The sequence below is a fragment of the Festucalex cinctus genome, chromosome 14 (genome assembly GCF_051991245.1).
Source record: "Festucalex cinctus isolate MCC-2025b chromosome 14, RoL_Fcin_1.0, whole genome shotgun sequence".
In the NCBI taxonomy this organism is placed as follows: domain Eukaryota; kingdom Metazoa; phylum Chordata; class Actinopteri; order Syngnathiformes; family Syngnathidae; genus Festucalex; species Festucalex cinctus.
Window position 1 is genome coordinate 8,562,770 of NC_135424.1, and position 19,207 is coordinate 8,581,976.

At 38.1% G+C, this 19,207-nt stretch overlaps 2 protein-coding genes across 6 annotated transcripts in view; one reads left to right on the plus strand and one right to left on the minus strand.

The window, feature by feature from the left end:
• Positions 1–920: 920 nt before the first annotated feature.
• The window catches only part of LOC144000932 (voltage-gated delayed rectifier potassium channel KCNH1-like), a 40,492-nt gene continuing 22,205 nt past the window's right edge, over positions 921–19,207 (plus strand). The window contains exons 1-8 of one of the 4 annotated variants that reach the window (XM_077494741.1): positions 921–1,188; positions 4,350–4,376; positions 6,669–6,792; positions 12,559–12,665; positions 12,843–12,971; positions 14,133–14,251; positions 15,434–15,826; positions 19,176–19,202. In XM_077494741.1, coding sequence (XP_077350867.1) covers positions 1,116–1,188; positions 4,350–4,376; positions 6,669–6,792; positions 12,559–12,665; positions 12,843–12,971; positions 14,133–14,251; positions 15,434–15,826; positions 19,176–19,202 — 999 coding nt within the window. In that variant the 5' untranslated portion in view covers positions 921–1,115. The remainder of the gene's footprint in view (positions 1,189–4,349; positions 4,377–6,668; positions 6,793–12,558; positions 12,666–12,842; positions 12,972–14,132; positions 14,252–15,433; positions 15,827–19,175; positions 19,203–19,207) is intronic. The other 3 variants (XM_077494742.1, XM_077494743.1, XM_077494744.1) reach the window with 3 other exon arrangements.
• Positions 12,554–19,207, minus strand: part of hhat (hedgehog acyltransferase) — a 50,540-nt gene continuing 43,886 nt past the window's right edge. Inside the window, exon 13 of one of the 2 annotated variants that reach the window (XR_013278335.1) lies at positions 12,554–12,987. The gene's annotated coding sequence lies outside the window, so the exon portion shown is untranslated. Of the gene's footprint in view, positions 12,988–15,537; positions 16,167–19,207 lie in introns of those variants that run through there. The other variant, XR_013278334.1, reaches the window with a different exon arrangement.

The following is a 19,207-nucleotide window of genomic DNA, read 5'->3' on the forward strand; positions in this document are numbered from 1 at the left end:
ATAACTGTTGTTCTGCTTCCTGTCCAGCACATTTCCAAACCCCGAGTTTATCTTTCTCGCTGGAAGGGCTTCATTTTTAATGAGTTTATCACCTTTTCGGTGCACTGAGCCTTGGAGGTTTCCATAGCAACCACCACAGTCCACTCTTCACACCTTAATATAGTCTGAGGGCCATACTAAAATGTGTGAGACGATATGAAGATAATGTTTTTGTTTTTTGTCTTTTTAAAATCCCAAATACTTAAAATTGCAGATTATTCTTAAATTATTTGTAAATCCCACATCATGATGACCACTTTTATGATGAGTATTTCTTTATACAACAAACATACAGTAATACCATAATTCAACTGAATGCAAAGAATTAAACACTTTGTGCTTATTTATTGTGGTTCCTTCCGATGTGTGCTTCTTGGCCACTGGGGGCAGTATAATACGTTCATGTAGACAATCGAAGAAGAGTCACATAACCGTCTTACTTTTTTTTGTAGAGGCAAAATTTAATAAAAGTATTTTAAAAACGGCTGAATAATGATGTGTAAGCGAGTGAGCATTGTTATATTATCTGTCGCACATTTTATGTTTTAATATTGTTTGAGGCGTTGTAACATCATCACGTCATTAACCCGTCGAAAAAGTTAGAATTAAGCTAGTTGACTTATGTTGAATTGAGTTCTTGCCACCATAGAGGACTTCTATCAAGTTTTTGCTCACAAGTTAAAGAAAAAGCTCGGCCCGAACATACGCTCGTATGTCGAGACACCAGTGTATTTTTGCTACCAAATGAAATTTTGTGTGCATCTACGCATCTATTCATCCTGCAGGTGTCACTGTGGCACCTCCTCCTCCTCCGTAAGACGAGGGAAGGATGAGGATGAGAAGGAGGAGGCGGAGGAAGCCCCCCCCCCTCCCCGCATCCAAGTCAGCATCTCAGGCGTTCTCCTCCCTCCTCCTCCTCTTGGATGAGGATGATGAGGAGCCGCCGCACCAGCGGGCTGAGGAGCCAGCAGCCAGCAGCCGCCGCAAAAGCAGCATACGCTCACCCGCATCGCGGTACCATGACGCCGGAGCACCGCGCGGCGCCTCGCCCGGAGGAGGCTGAGTGAAGCGGCAGGATGGCGGGGGGCCGCCGAGGACTTGTGGCCCCTCAGAATACTTTTTTGGAGAATATTGTCAGGCGCTCAAACGGTAAGACCAGCTTGTCCTCTTTCTCCGTGTGTGTGTTAGTGTGCGTGTACGTGCTTGTGTGCGTGTTATGACTGGATTGATCCATTGAGTCCCAACTCATCCACTGCCATTGACTAATTAGGGACTCATTTTTGAGGGGGTTTGTTGAGTAAAGTTTCGGTTTAAATGATGCTACAAATTGGGAACAACCCCCCCCAAAAAACAACCACCACACCCTGTCATTATGGATCATATTTATTCCAGATAGATAGATAGATAGATAGATAGATAGATAGATCGATAGATAGATAGATGATTCATCTCGAGAGGGGAGATTAATGAAATTAAATTGCCATAGAAGCAAAGTTGTTATACTTATTTAAAAGAAATTTAAATTTAAACAGGTTTAGATGTTTTATGGCAAGTACATATAAAATCTAATCTAATGATGCTACAGTTTTTTGTACTATTTATGCAAAGTGACAAGTACCAACATAATTGGTGATAACATGTTGATGAATTCATCCAATATGAAAACAGTTGTTGTTCATAATGTGGAGTAGGCATATCGCTAAATTTTACATAATTGACACTTAAAATTAAGTCATTTGAATAATGTCAATTGAAAAAAAAAAACTGTAAAACAAAGAGTAATAATATAACAGTGTGGGATTTCAGTTAACATGCGCAATAACCAATCAATCAACTGCAGGCTTTCTAACTTGTGATGACATAAAAACCTCCCGCAGGATTGATTTGGACAGAAAGAATTTGATGGACCAGAAAAAAAAAAAAAGAATATCGCCTCTTGAAAAAATTAATTAGAGCAACTTTTATATGAGAAGCTCTTGGAATTCTCTCAGGAAGAGAGAGTGTTCCTTTACTCTCTCCTATTAAAGCAATGCATTTTTAATTTCCTGCATAATTACACAAGAGCAACACAAGTCTCTGGTGTCTCTTATATGGCCAGTAATGCATACATGCTGCACGGCGTTAAACCATATGTGCAGAAAAGTGCTAATAACTGTACTCTGAGGTAGTCTGTGGTAGTTGTTAAAACCGGGGCCAGACTGAGGGGGCCCCACATATACCACACGGTTAAAAAAGAGATCAGGAAGGAAATATTACTCAACACACCCAACTCCACAGGACTATCGGGCGTTTCTTGACTCGAACGAATATTAAACAGGTGAAATTGTCCCAAATCACTGGATAATTGGTCGCAGAAATATTAGCAACATTTGATAATCTGGCTTTCGCTAACCTTTGATGCTCAAGTGTCATCCCAATTGGTATGTGTGTACTCTGCCTACGCGTGGAGCCGTGAAATGGGGGATTGGCAAAATTCACAAAAAAGAGGATGAAAATCCACCCCTTCAAGACAAAAGCCAATGCGACCTTGGGCGGTCCGCGGATTAGCCGACGCTAAATCTGGATCTAACGGGAGCCAAGAGTGCTAATCTGAAAAGAGCGCTAGCTGCTTGGGCGGACGGATGTTACAAAGTCGTTCAGCGTTTCATTTTATGTTGTCTTTTGTAACATTCCATATTCATGAGCCAGATTGTTTTTTTTCTTCAATCTTGGTCTATGAGTCTTGACTTGACTTGAATTCCCTTGTGCCGTTAACTTAAAATAGGGCCAACGACATTGTTTAAAACATTTCTATCTACCGATAGTTATTAACAAAATATGACAATCTTTTTTAAAAACAAGAATATAGTAACAATTTGTTTCAACGATGGCTGCCAAATTTAGCCCGCTTGCTAACCAGCTAGCCGTCATTCCTACTACCTTGTATTCCACTTATCAACTATTTTATTGAGTAATGTTGATATCAATTACTCCATATTTAAACAGAACATGGCATTGCCGCGTTAGCCATCTAAGCATTTTAACTTATAGATATTTCTTTTTGTTTGTCTAAATGTTGGTCTAATGTGCAATTTACCATGCTAACCAGCTAGCTAGCCACATTTCATCACGTCACTTTGGCTCATACAAATCAATATTTCATTTCATAAACTTGTCCTGACCCATATTGGTGAGTCCATACTCGACTAAAAGAGAAACATCTGAAACAGTTTTAGCTTATTAATATTTGCTTTTAAATCAGCTATCAGATCCAGCGTTCTGGCCAGTTAGCTGTGGATCATGACACAATCTCATAAAAAACAATGAATCCAATTTAATTCAATAATTATCCATCCATTTTCAACACGGCATATCCATTTCAGGCTTTTCATTTCTTTAAATTTTAAGTAAGCTATTTAAGCTCTTTATCTATAGGCAGACATTTATTTTTTCCATACTAGCCAACAATTGATTATTAACATATTTGGATGTCAGATGGGTGTTATGTTAACATGCTAGCCACAACAACCGAGAGGTGATTAATATTTCACTTTATTCATTTTAAATATTTTGATGGTCTCTTCAAATGAGTTGAAACAATGTTGTTTACCGAATTTACCTTTTACCATCTACTGTAGCAAATCAACATTTTAGTTGATACAATTCAAATCCTTCTATATTTACCTAAGTAGGCCATTTTTTGAGCTGTGGGCTTTTTTTATTCTTTTCTTCTGGCAAGCAAGCTCACACTATCAATTCTGGATGTCAGCTGGATGTTATGTTAGCCACAAGTGGGACATATTTGAGGTGATTAATGGTTCAATTTGTTGTAAATTGATTTCATTCTTTCTATACACAGAAAGAAAGTTTTTTTTTTTTGTCCACACTGGTCTTCAGTCTATCTCACAAATCAACATTTTATTGAATTAAATTGATTTGAATATGTTGTGGTTATACAGAAGGTTCAGAAAGCCATCTCTTACATGTACAAATGGCATGCATCCATTTTTTGATGTTGTGAATGTTGGATTAAGCAAATGGACATTTTTTTTTTTTTAGCATCAGGTGGATGTTATGCTAAGGTGTTAGCTGCAACATAGACAACTTGTTTTGGGATGAATTTAAATTAGACTAGTTTATTCTAGTTCTAGAACTAGTTAGTAAAATAGTTTTTTGTTGATCACAATTTGAGCACAATTGTCAGTCCACCATTTTCTCTTTTTGGTTTGTTGGCACATTATATCCTTTCCTTTTTATTTTGGTCACACGTTCAACCTGATGTTTGTCATATAAAATCTGTTAACTCTTGTTTTTCTTTTCACAAATTTCAGTTTGGACACTGTCACATAAACAGACAGGTACTATGATCTAAACTAGATTCTTATGTTTTGTTGACACTATCTACCTTACTTTACCCCCGCCGCCCTCTCCTTCTCATTGCAGTGTATCATTAAAATGTTCTATACCAAATGTTGTTAATTTACAAAGTGCTCACTAACCACTGAGCTGTAGTCATAATTTCAAATAAGGGTAAGAGATTTGGATTTCCCAAGAGTAACATCCATCTGATCATTGTAAAATAACACGTTGGCATGGAACATCTTGTGCATTCTATTGTGTTGTCATGAATTTAGTTGGACATGATTAAAGAAACGTGTTTGTGTGTGTGCGTGTGTGAGTGTGTGTATATTTGTATTCACATGTGGTATGAAATTTAAATTTTCCTTCCCTGTCCTTCTCCCCAGTGTAATTTGTGTGCATACATAGATTTTTTTTCTTTTCGTTATTTGATGTAACACATGTATATTATTTTTACACTTTATTAGCACAAAGTGACATTTTTGGTCACAAACTTCGTATACTATTTTGAATAGTTTCCTGGCAACTTTAGTGCTTATCCTGTCAAGTGTTTATTTATAAAACAACATTTTTTTTTTAATAGGGACTTGAATCACATGATAACGTGTCAAATACAAACCTTTTAAAAATGTAAACAACTTCTTGTCATTATTTCAGGGATTGGCATAATAATCAATGATGGACTGTTAATTTAAAAAAAAATCAACAATATAAAAAAAAAAGAAAAAAAAAAAAGAAAGAAACTCTTATAACTAACTATACTATTGAAAAAACGGTCCAGAGGACACTTACAGCACATTTACGTGTTTTTGATTTTTTTAGCCACGAATTTTAATAAACGCTAGTAATCAATAATGACCATTTAGAGGCAGGAGTACCGGTAAGTGTCAACACTAAGAACGCTACGGGATTCTCAATGATGACAGATTTTTATTTTTATTTTTTTTATTTTTATTTTTTACATCTCTAATATTCGAAGATCACGCAGTACTGGCAAACAGACCGTTAAACAAGTAGCATAGCGACACTAATTGAGTAAGTGTAGCTCCGAGGTGCTGCTCACCTTTTTAATATGCAAAATAGGCCACGTTAAAACCGCTGCCTTTTTTTTTTTATGACCTTTAAAACTAATGACAGCAATTATTGATATTTACAGACAAATGAGCGATTGCGACGATTATCCATGGTGATCCTTCTCCATTTAGCCATGAAAAAACTCACACAAGCCTCTGTTAAAATGAACTCCACTGGGGTATTTGTGTCAGTGTGTGTGTGTGTGTATGTGCACGTACGTAGTTTGTCGGTTGTACCTCCTCGCGTGTAATGAAGCATCATGGACGCTAATGAACATTGATCAAGTGCGTTGGGAGCTCTGAAAGCAAAGGTTACAAATCTGCCCTTGTAGTATTAATAAGTACTGTATAGTCAAGATAAAGGACACTAAGCGGAAAAAAACACTAATAAAAACTACGAAAACAGTTTTAGAAGAAAAGTGGAAATAGGCAAAATAAACGACTGCAAGAATTAGTTCGATTCATCATGTTTTGAAGTAATGGAGCATTTAAGTCGACAGTTCTTCATATCAGTAGGATAAGTTACTCTCAGAGACACCCAATACGGAGCACAACTCACTTATTCCAATCAGTATGAAGACTGGTATTGAAACTAGAGTTGAAATTATTCAGAGAGAGAAAATGATTTTTTGCGCTAATCAAAATGGTGTTCACTACCTGATTGCAACCATTAGAGGCGCTGTGGGTCAGTTATTGTCATAAGAAGCCTAACATGCTACATGCGATATGGGAAGCACAGCAAGGTAGCTTCGAGTTAGCTACAAATGCTATTGCCGTTTATTACTGCAGATGGTAAATGACAATAATTAGAGTTCATCAGGAGAACATTCAAAGAAAGCATCGATTGATTGTCATTTTCCCGATAATTGATCAGATTTCGTTTATACCGATCCCTAGTTGAAAATGAAAAACTGCATACTCCTAAATTCCTGCAAACAAACAAATGACAATAAAATCTTCCTTGGTGGAGGTAAAAGTTTGTATCCAGTATTTTACACTGAACTGCTGCTTAACATCCTTTTGGCCTTTTTTTTTTGGTTGTGTCCTTTCATGTCTTCCAGTAACTTTCCCTTATAATTTCCCCCAATATTTGCTTTTGATTCTGATCAAAGGCAAATATTTCCAACGCCCTCAGTTTCTCTGCTTGTTGAGTCGATGCCGGCGTTAACCCCTCAAGCGGTTGCTTCCTTGTGCTTTTTGTCCCTCTGGGCCAAACAGACACCAACTTTGTCCTGGGCAACGCACAAATCGTGGACTGGCCCATCGTCTACAGCAACGACGGATTCTGCAAACTGTCGGGGTACCACAGGGCGGAGGTCATGCAAAAGAGCAGCACCTGCAGGTAGGCCACAGCCATTGGTTGGTCTATATGTCAATCATTATACTCAGTCACTGTTGTACAGTACAGTACATTTTATATGAAAAGCCTAGACACCCCTAATAAAAAGGCAGGTTTTTATATTATAAAAAAACATGAGCCCAAGATTTTTTTCACACAAATCACTCAAAATTGTAACATTATCGAGGTATTACATTTGTCATGCATATCATTCCAAATGATATGCAAAAAAAAAAAAGTTTTATTTTTGTTTTATTCATTTTTTTTCATTTTGCACACATGATAATCATTGATTCATATCCTGATCCATCAATCCCAGACTTATGTCTGCACACTCCTGTCTCAGTTCATCTTGATTGAAAGTGCGTGTGTAAGTTGCGGTTAGGCATAGTCATTTGGAATTGGTAAATCGGTCACCGGACGCCCCCAACAGGCCCACCCCACCAGGGGAGCAGCCAAGGCGAGCGCATGCTCGTTCATCAGTAGTGAAAAAATATTAGGCCTACTCATGTTTTAGTATAGGGCCGTAGAAGACCTGGTGTAAGCCTAACTAAGCTTTGTCTGCCATCTAGTGGCGAATGACGATATTACAACTTAAAAATCCAAACACTGCATTTCCCTCGTTACTTCCATTTTTCCTTGTAAAATGTACAGTATATTGAATGTTTATCAATGTTTTTTGATTAATTTTGGGGGTTTGTAAAACAAATCCCCCCAAAAATTGTTTAAAATATTATTATTTATTTATTTATTTTACATTAATCATGAGCTACTTTAAACGGTGGCAGTTGTGTGCTGCCTCCCATTTAACATGAATCTGGTTAATTCTAAACACATCTCCAGGTAAAAGAGGGTGTGCAGACTTATGCAACCACATTATTTCAGTTGCTTGCGATAATTTATTTTCCTTTACTCATTTGCTCCCCACAACGTATAAATACGTTCTATTTTAAATATTACCATGTTGCCAAAGATGTATTTATATGTTGTTGTTTTTTTCATGCTTGTGCATACAGAAGGCTTTGATGCAGCCTCTGAACTGAAGAGAATGCTTGAAGCAATAGAAGTTATAAGAAAAACGGCCTGCAGGTGGCAGCAGAGAATAAGAGATCAACCAAGGGCATGTTGCAGCAAGCTCCTTTCGCCAGTGTTTTAAACAGATTTGTGAATAATGATAAAACTTAACTATATTCTAATGCTAATTGCTGTAAAACGGAAAAAGATAGAAATATCTTTTTTTCCTGATGAAAGAAGAGACTCTTATATTTCTTTTGGTAGGTTCTATGTTTTTATACTAATAGAACACAATATTCTGTGGGCCTTGCAAAATCAGTCAAAATCCAGTAAAATAGCCGGGAGCGAAGGGGGTTGCTTCAGTGAAATGGCTGAGAGTGAATGAGTTAATTGAGTTGTAAAGGTTATCGGCCACATTAATGGTGGCCATTTTGTTTTGGTCAATCATTATTCATGGTAATTAGCTGTTTTTTTTTTTGTGGTCACTGTTTTTGTTGCCGTCATTGGTCAGCCGAACTGTCAGTTATTTCCTCATCTGAGCGCTCGTCATCTTCTGGCATCTCATCTGGTGGTGTTCATTTGATCTGAGCATGATACAGCAGCCCCAATTAGAGAGCGCTTTTCAAATGAATAATAGATCCTGCTGTTGTTGATCGACAAAATGGAGGCCATACGTCATCATTTCTGCACTCCCTCAGTGGCACTATGTGCCAATTATGCACAAGTCTCGAGATTCCTTAGTGGGACAATGGGAGGATCGGTTACCAGTGGAAAAAAAGAATCAATAAAAGTATTAATTTTACTGTCGAATGGCAAATGCTTGATACCCTTGATATCTTGCTTAATATCTACGTACTAGGAGACTATTTGTCCTGAGACAAGTTTCACATACTAGTAGCACGTCAACTAGTGAGGCAAAACTGTGCGCTCGTTGACATTTGCATGTTGCTAGTACTCCTAGTGATGTTCCACAATTCAACTAGATACATAAAGCATTTCACTAATTGTCCTATCAGTATGCAGAAGTCAGCTAGTGCACAGTTTTGCCTCCCTCGTAGCATGTCGTTGTCCTACTAGTATACCCAAGTTCTGCTCGTGTGCAAAAATGTCACACAGTAATGGAAAAATCGAGTCATTCGACTAGTGCGCTCATTGTCTTACTAGTGAAGACAAAGAGCGTACTTTAAGCCTGTATCAAGGATATTGAATACATTCTCTAGCAGCTTTCCATATGTGCAGCTAAAGAAAGAAGCCGCTCAATGTATAGATTTTCATTTGAAAAAAAAAGAAGAAAAAAATCAAAGTGCGGCAATGAGGTGGAACCTGCTGATGAAAGATGCGGGGGGCCGAGTGAAAGCCCCCCACGGCTTGCTGACGACATCGTGCATCGTTTTACGTCTCCTCTGTGACGGGAGAGGCGGGGCAAGTCGTTAGAGTGATCCAATGGAAATATTGCAAATGACAGCGTCTCTTAAGTCTTGGCGTAGACGCGCCGCGTGTTGACTGTAGCGTTTAACGAGTGTGCCAGTGAGCAGTAAATTAATAGGATCACATCACGATGGCGCGCCGCTGCCAGATTTGCAAATGGTGTGAGGTTTCTTGTGTTTTGCCACAGCCAGCACTGCTGATTTGGACCCTCGGGGGCTCCGGCATAAGCTTCAGAACACTTGCCAGGACCAACACTGAACACACTCAATAGTGTGTGACCGAGAGTGTGTGTGCTCCGATTCGTTATAAGTTTATTTTTAGGCAGAAATCTTTTTTTTTTTTTTTTTGTAAGGAGGAAACAGACCTAAAATCACCGCACTGTATTTCACATGTTTAGGTAAGGTATTACACAATCAGTGAGTGGATTTTTACTGTCGCTGTTGCAGTTTAAAATAATGCTCTTAAAACTGCTTGGTCAAAAATAACCCAATTGTGGTCCAAAAATGGATCGAGCCGCTACTTGGGTCAATTTGAACTAACATTTTGTAACTTGTTTTGTGTCAAAACAACCCAATGGGTCACTTTGACCCGACTTTCTGGGTTGTTTTGTATAAACTCCCAAAATTTGGTGGTCAGATTATTTTTTTGGCAGAGCAGTTTTAAGGTGGGTGTTGTTTCTCGAACCAACTTGCTGGGTAGCTGTGGATTTTGAGTACATTGGGTTACTTTTACCCAAGGTTGGGTGAATTATTGACCCAGCAAATTGCGTTGACGAATGCGATCGGATTTTGGGCGGGCTGAAGAGCCGAGTCTGGTCGCCACATTCTAAAAACAAGTGGGTCAAAAATAACCTGAATTTGTCAAAAGTAGACCGATCCACTACTTGGGTCAATTTGACCCAACATTGGGTAACTTGTTTTGTGTCAAAACAACCCAATGGATCAATTTGACCCAACTTTTTGGGTTGTTTTACATAAAACTCCCAACATTTGGTGGTCAAATTATTATTTTTTGAGTGGATTTTCAGTAGATTGGTTGCTTTTACCCAAGAATTGGTGAATTATTGACCCAGCAAATTGGGTTGAAGATTGGATTTGGGTGGGCTAAAGAGCCAAGTCTGGTTGCCACATTCTAAAAACAAGTGGGTCAAAAATAACCTGAATTTGTCAAAAGTAGACGATCCACTACTTGGGTCAATTTGACCCAACATTGGGTAACTTGTTTTGTGTCAAAACAACCCAATGGATCAATTTGATCCATCCTTTTGGGTTGTTTTTCATAAAACTGCAGTATTTGGCGGTCAAATTATTTTTTGAGTAATTTGGGTTGCTTTTACCCAAGGTTTGGTGAATTATTGACCCAGCAGATTGGGTTGAAGTTTGGATTTGGGCGGGCCGAAGAGCCGAGTCTGGTTGCTACATTCTAAAAACAAGTGGGTTAAAAATAACCTGAATTTGTCAAAAGTAGACGATCCACTACTTGGGTCACTTTGACCCAACTTTTCTGGATTGTTTTGCACAAACCGACCCAATTCATGGGTTGTTCAATCTATACAAAGTGACTCTACTTCGTTAAATTGTGTTTTTAGGTCTTGAAGTTGAAGGATTTAGAAAACCGATATTGGTCAAAGTAATACAAGCAGAGGTATGATTAGTCTGTTTTCCCACTTCTTCTCAACACGTTCCAAGCATTTGATGCAGGATCGCGTGGACGGACGCTTGACGATGAGGTTATAAAACATTCACAGTGTGTGCAGCTAGTTTTTGATGTTTTGACAAGACGACTCCTAACATAAAATGCATACTCATTTCCAACATCTGAGCCTGCTTTGCTGTGGATCAAAGATTTGGGTCCGGAGTCTCCCAGGACAAACCCTGCGGGAATTCCCGACACGCGACAAGCGAGTCGCTTGTGGAATTTTTAATTGAATTTCTTTGAAGAAAGTGGCCTCAGAAAGAGAGAGGACATTTAGAAAAACATCAGGCGCTCGTCTGAGAAGTCGGCCCGCGGCGTCGAAATGTAGCCTTGTTAATTAAATTTAGCTTTCCGTTTGTATTTCATAACAAAGCCACCGCGCGGTATATTTAGATCGGGGCTGACGGCGCAAAAGCGCGCGCACGGTGACCCTTCCTCCAGATAATGTATTCATTACAACAGGTAATAATCTTCGCTTTTTCACTCTGACAAAGACCATAAATGCTCATCTGCTCCTGCTCAATTTTTCATGCGGCAATCAGGCTCAGTACCTGCGGCGGGTGTACATTGATGAATAGTGTGTCATTTTAGGCTTTTCTCAGGAAGAATTTGAGGAGGAAAAACAAAGTCCTACAATAAGTATGGATGCAGATGGAATTGGATGGTTTGTTATTTTTTACATTTAGAAAAAAATATGTGTTTCTTATCATCTGAAAAAAATGTGTCCTCCCCCGTATCTGAAAACCAAAAACTGGACATATTTGTTATTTTTTGGATTTAAAATACGGTAATCTTAACATGTGGTTTTGTCTGGTGATCTGAAAACAGAGTGGTCATTCTTTGGGTCATTTTGAAAATTTGAATTTGAATCTGTAAAATATCTTTTGTTATTTTGAAACATTTTTTTTCCTGATAAAATATATATATACTAAATAACAAAATAACATTGATTAACATATATATTAAGTACATGAAAAAGTTTTTTTTTTTTTTTTTTTTTTTCAAACTAAAATAAGTGTGACATTTAAGGATTTTGTAGACATTGTAATGTCCTTTCATCTTAAAAATAAATCTTGTGTCTTGTCTAACTAGACTGAAAAATAAAGAACGGTATTTTTTATTTTTAGATTAAGAATTTTAGATTAAAATTAGTGTAGTGTAGCAATTAGTTTAAAATGTTACCATATGTAAAACAAAGATTCTTAAAAAAAAGTACAAACATTTTTGAAAAAACTCCTCTATTGTCTGAAAAAACAAAACAAAAAGATTTATCATTTTAATCCCATTTATATTTTATTATTATTATTTTTTAACAAGTTTTCAGATTTTAACTTTAAAAAACTACATAAATTAACATAATGAAGTACATTGTCTTTTTCCTCAAATAAAATTAAATAGCAGAATTTTTTGCCATTTTTGTAGAAATTTTAATTTCTTCTCAGATTTAAATAAGTGGAAGAGAAAAACAAAAAAAAAATGTTATTTTTTTAGACAGCTTTTATTTAAAAAGTATATAAAATATTCAGCTAGGGAATATTTAACACAATTATCTAAGTATGGTTCTAAAATATTTACACATTCACTAATGTCTACCGATAAAATATTTAAATCTCTCTTTTTTTGTTCTTGCAGCTTCATGTACGGCGAGCTCACTGACAAAGACACGACAGAAAAAGTGCGACTGACGTTCGAGAACTACGAGATGAACTCATTTGAAATCCTCATGTACAAGAAGAACAGTAAGTACGCCGCATTCCCCTCATCATGCAAATGCATTCCGGAATGTACGCGGCCGACTTCAAAGTGGGCTCCTGAACATTGCGTCGCCAGTCAATGCCCAATAGCCGACGTTTGTTTCCACCTGTGTCGTCAATGCGGAATTATTGTGACCTTTTAGACGATTTTTGTGCTTCTAGGAACACCTGTGTGGTTCTTTGTGAAGATCGCGCCCATTCGAAACGAGCAAGAGAAGGTGGTCCTTTTTCTGTGCACCTTCAGTGACATCACCGCCTTCAAGCAGCCCATCGAGGACGACTCGTCCAAAGGTTGGTAGCACGGAGACTGCAGACAGACCGAGAACTTGTTTCAGTCACACTAAGCAGTAGAACAAAGTTCACATTGTGCACTTGAAACAACCATGTAACTTTGCCTGAGAGAAGTCCGCTTAGCTTAACTGTAACAAACAATGCAATGCACCATAGACATGCTAACTTGCATGGGTGTTAATAACTAATTTGAACACAAACAGTACAGCTACACATAAAGAAAGACAGTATAATAATATTCACAGACATATCTTCTTTATCCTCTGTGAAGAATGACAAATATTACTGAGGCATACTGAGGAGCATGCTCAAATCTGTACTGTATTACATTTCCCTATGCACTTTGTCTATTAAACTGAAGCAAAACATTATGGCAAAAACTGGTTTATTTCTTTACATTCTATGTAATTGTGTCATTAGTATGTTTTGTTATTCGGTCAAATATTATAGAGTGTACTTTTTCTTTCTTTCTTTTTTATCACTGCAATAGGTAGAAAATCCAAGAGGCCATAGAAGAAAACTTTAAAAATATATCGCTATGAGAGACAAAAGTTAATAGTTGAAATCCTCCAAGCAGACTGCACCAGTACATGTTTTTTTTTTGTTTTTTTTTCCCGAACACCGCCTTCCTTAAGTCATACACAGGTTTATATAAATCACTAAAAATACTGTTATGCTCTTTTTATAGCTGCTACCAGCCACGGAGGAACATACTGTATGCTATCATACGGGCAGAAAATTCTTTTGTTTCTTGCATCAAAGCGTGTTTACCCGTGTACGGGAGATACTGACGCACTTTCAAATGATGAAATAAAATGTAAAAAAACACGAATCCGCAGGGAGAGACGAGTGCGAGAAAAGTGAGACGAATACGAGTTATCTGGGTAGGATTCAATATGACTTTGGTTGCATGGTGGTCGAAACAGACAAACAGAAAATTGATGTGGTTGAAGACCTGGCATAGTAATGAAGTGGTTTCGGTGTTAAGGTTGGCTTGAAAGAGTTACAGGTTTAAGGGTTAAAGGATTAGGGGGAGATTTGGGTTTAGGGGGTTCAAGTTGGGATAGAGATTTGGCAGGCGTTTTGGGTTTGAGGTCGAATTTCACATGCAGTTTTGAATTCAAATCATGGGAATTATTGCTGTGACATGGTGTCTTGCAGGCTGGGGTAAATTTGCCCGACTGACCCGAGCTCTGACCAGCAGCCGAGGCGTCCTGCAGCAGCTGCAGCCCACCGTCCACAAAGGAGAGAACGTACACAAGCACTCACGCCTGGCTGAGGTAATATTAATTCAGGAAAAAGTCAGATTTGAACCAGTTAAATTTTTTCTGTATACTTTTGCTGTGCAGCGCACTCGGGCTGGGTATTGCCGCCAACCTCACGATACGATGCGTATCACGATACAGGGGTCACGATACGATACGTATCGCGATACATATGTATCCCAATACTTGATCTTCAAGACGATACGTATCATGATAGATTACATTAATTTTCTTGCATTTTATATGTTTGTTATGCTTTGTTATACCACCTAGCGGCAAAATGTGCACGCACTGCAGAGCAAGGAGCAGCGTTCACAGACACACCGGGAACATTTATTAATAGGCATGAGCCGATATAAGCAAAAATATCAAAGTATTAACTCTTTTACTGCCACACGTTATCAAAAAATAATAATAATATGACAAAGGCATTTTGATCATTCATATCATCCTTGAAAAAGTCATGTTTCATTGTAATTTCATGCGCCGGCATCCCCATTGTAAAGAGATGAAATGCTGCCATCTGCTAGCCATAGTTAGTGTTTTTGATTCCACAACCTATTGACCAGGCAGTGCTGCATTTAGATGTTGCACTGCCCAATGATTAAAAAAACAAAAAACAAAAAACATAGTTGACGTTATTTAACGTTTATGGCGGCATACGTCGTGATTTTAAGAATCGTTATTAAACATTTTTGGCAGTCAAAGAGTTAAAATTAAATGTGCTTATTTGAAATATTTGGGGAAATAAAAACAGCATTTTTTTTCATGTAACACATTCTATTTGGTTTTTAAACAAAATATACAAAAATTGGTACATTAAGAAACGTGCCATGTTAAGTTTATAAGTAAATAAATGTTGATATTCTTCCTCTGCTTTCATTTTTCTTAGCAAGACACAGTGTCCAATCACTGGTGAGCTATTTTTTAGCATTAATTGAAAGCAATTAACTTCAAAGACGCTGCTGGTTTTTATTTTTTAGGTACAATGCTAGCTGCAAAGGCAAATGTTAACTGCCTATTTAAAGTTAACGAGCAATATCGATTCTGACGCCTGCGTATCGATACGTGTATTGTAATGAGGCCCGCAACGATATATTGCCGTATCGATTTTTTGAGCACACCCCTACAGTGCACAGAGGTCTGTTTTTTTTTTTTGTGAGTATTGTTACAGATTAATTGGATTTTTGTGGACAGGTGCTACAGCTAGGCTCCGACATCCTACCCCAATACAAGCAGGAGACCCCCAAGACGCCCCCGCACATCATCCTGCACTACTGCCTCTTCAAAACCACGTGGGACTGGGTCATCCTCATCCTCACCTTCTACACGGCCATCATGGTGCCCTACAACGTGTCCTTCAAGACCAAGCAGAACAACGTGACGTGGCTGGTGGTGGACAGCATCGTGGACGTCATCTTCCTGGTGGACATCGTGCTCAACTTCCACACCACCTTCGTGGGGCCGGCCGGCGAGGTCATCTCGGACCCCAAACTCATCCGCATGAACTACCTGAAGACGTGGTTCGTCATAGACCTGCTCTCCTGCCTGCCCTATGACGTCATCAACGCCTTTGAGAACGTTGATGAGGTGAGTGTGTTGCAACACATGAAAAATATTCGGCATATCATCTTAGCTAATGTTTTTTTTTTTTAATACTAATAAAATAGTGTTAATTTAGTAAGTTCCAGTGCACCAAATATTGACAGTACATAGTTGAAAGAATGTGATCTTGCCATTAGCCCTCCCAGGGTGGAATAACAAAGCAGCAAGGCATGGGGGAGGGAAGATTTCTTCAGTCTGTCAGTGCAGCAGGACAGTGACAGCAGCTTGTCACTGATGTTGTTGTGTACAGATGCTGTGGATTGTCCATGATGGACAGACCATTGTTGGGTATCTTCTTTTCTGCCACAAATGTCGGACTGTACCTCTGTGGCGCAGACAGAAGAACACAAAATATGAAATCACTAAAAAGAGTAATAGGGTTTTTCGTTAATCGTCAATTCCCTTCAGTGATGATGCCCACCTTTCGTCGAGTGCTTACACATTTTCGGCGAATGCTTTAACCCAAAAATACACGGAATGAGAAGGACCTTCTGAACTCACCCCAATCGACGGACGTAAAACTGCTTCAGTCAGTGCTCATTACGTGTATTTTTCTGAGGTTTCATGTCTTTGTGCACTTGCCGAAAAATGTGTGAGTAATTACAATAATTATGATTAAAATAAAAGTCTAAATAACAGAGGGTTCACATGAGTAATGGGGATTGGTTCCCCGAAAAATATGAATGGGTACATTTGTGAATGCCGTACCGCAAATATGTGGGGGTCCACTGTATAATAAATGTAAAATATTTAGAGTTAGGGTTAAAACTCGTGTTATTGATGAGGGCGCAGTTTGGGTGCTTGAGTTAGGGGTTAGGTCAAGTAATTGTTTATGCTAGCCTTGGTTTAGAGTTAGGCTGTAGTTCGGGTCAAGATTCAGGTTTGTGATGAGATGAGGATGAGATTCGAGTTTGAGGCAATAGTTGGGGGTTTGTGTTAAGGTGAGGGACTTTTGGACTTTGGTAAATGCTAATATTAGACTCGGTTTGGTTTAAGGCTCGTGTTGAGTTAGTTAATGTGTGGTAATATGCTTATGGTTAGATTTATGTTAGGGTCAAGTTTGGGTTATGGTTGGGGCTTTTGGGCTTGGGTATCCATTTCAAACCTATACTGTACATTGTCCTCTAAATAGATTTTCATTCAGCGTCAAATGAGACACTCGATCACATTAATATATTTAATAAGCCTTCCACTTCTTCTTCTTTTTCTTGTTTTGCTTGTTTGTGACTGTCCACAAAGCTTTTTCTGGAGCTCTCGCTTTCGGATTTATAGATAATTGGCACATTATAATTGGGGAGAAGGAGCTTTTCCATTATTCAACAGACACACACGCACACAAACACTGCTGTGTCATCCGTGGCGTCCAACCATTAAAACCTCACAGCGGCTGACGGAAGCAATGCATTGTGGGTAAGGACAATAGCAAACTTGAGCTTTTTCGGACCATTAAATGATGTCTTCATCTGCTTTTGTGGTACGTGATTGCTTTCGTGAACAACTTTTGTGCTACAAAAGCACAACAGTTTTACCTTGACTTATGATTATTACGAGCTTGTTTCGCAAAACAAAATTAATTAGTAAGTGAAGGTACTACCAATTGGATGATGCCTGTTGGGATACAAAGGGGTCGGCTACCATTTGTGGTAATCCTTTGTAATGGAGGCGTAATTGTTGATACAGCTTTTGTATGTAATGTTTCTGGGTGACACATCATCACACACATACACACGCACAGTGATTGAATTGAGCTAGAGGGTCCCTGCACTTTTCATTATATCAATGCATCAGCTGTGTGTATTTCCATGCCGTGTGTGCTTATATGTTTCAGGCTTGTGTGAGTGCGTGTGGCGTAAAATGCAGTGTTAGCATTTAGTGTCGCTGTATGTGTGCGGGCTCTCAGGGTGGCGCGAGGTGTTATCAGACACCGTAACGGCAGCTCCGTGCGTGTGAATGCGCGTGCGGCATTTTGAGTCGTCGGTCGGTCTCGTGTTTCCGGGCTTCAGCATCACGGATGCTGACGAGCTCAGGCATCAGGAGAACGCGAGCGGTCACTTGGCGGTCGTCGACACTTAACTGGACACGCTACGCTTCGTATACAGGATCACATTTTTGCGAAACAGCTAAAATAATACCATAAAAAAACACTATTGAAAACAAATAGGTTATGCTGTATGTTGTTGCACTTGGGCAAAACATACAAATAAAAAAAATATGTAAAAATGTTAGACAAATAATAAAAAAAATAGATACAAGGATACAAAAGTATTATACAACAATTAAAAAAATGGACAAAAATATTAGAACAAAAACATAATAAAATATTACACAATAAATACTCAAATATTGTAACATAAGGTTAGAAAAAGATTCTACAAAAAACATTGTTTTTAAATGAAAGAAAATGACTAAAATATTAGAAATAATACAAAATATTAGACAAAATATACCTAAAAAATAAGAAAATAATTTGAAACAGTTAGATAAAATATCTACACAAATATTAGATGAACCCAACTCAATTAACTTCATTAAGGACACAAGTATTACAAAAGGAAAAGATAAAAATTAAATAGAAAAAATATATGTTTGCTTTGCCATAAAAAATACACCAAAATCACAAATTTAACATATATATAAATATATATATATATATATATATATATATATATATATATATATATATATATATATATATATATATATATATATATATATATATATATATATATATATATATATATATACTTAATCATGAAGAATGAGAAGCTTATGGTTAAAGCAATCAATCCCACAGTGTAGTTATAAAAAATGATGATGTTCCTCATTTTTAAAATCACAGCAATCTTTGATGACCTGCCAAACATTGTGCTGGACTTCCTGACCGGTCACAATTGCAATTTCAAACCATCCCTATGATGAACTTCCTGTTTCCGCGGCAATAGCGGGTCAGCTTCTTCACAATCTCTGAGGGGTCGTTTTGCGCTACGCTTCCAATTTTCTCCCAAATTGCTCCGGAGTTGGTCGGCCATCTGACGTCCAGTCAGGGACCTTAATGAGCCACATGAAAAAGTGTGATGGCCTCCGAACAGGGAGTGGAGGCGGCCTTGATGAGCAATTTGATTATTCTTGGCCTTGTCATTGTGTTGTTTTTCTAATGATGTTTTTTTTTTTTGAGTCATGTTTTTATTCATCACTTGATTGTGTATTCATTTTTCTTTGTGTTCTTTTTTCACCTCCCCACCTCCCTTTTTTGTTGTTTGCATGACCCCCACACCCCCTCCCTCCCCCAATTTGCCGTTGGCCTGTTTGCATGCACGGGACGTGACGTGGGAAGAATTGGAACCGGCGAGCTGTCACTCAAGTAGG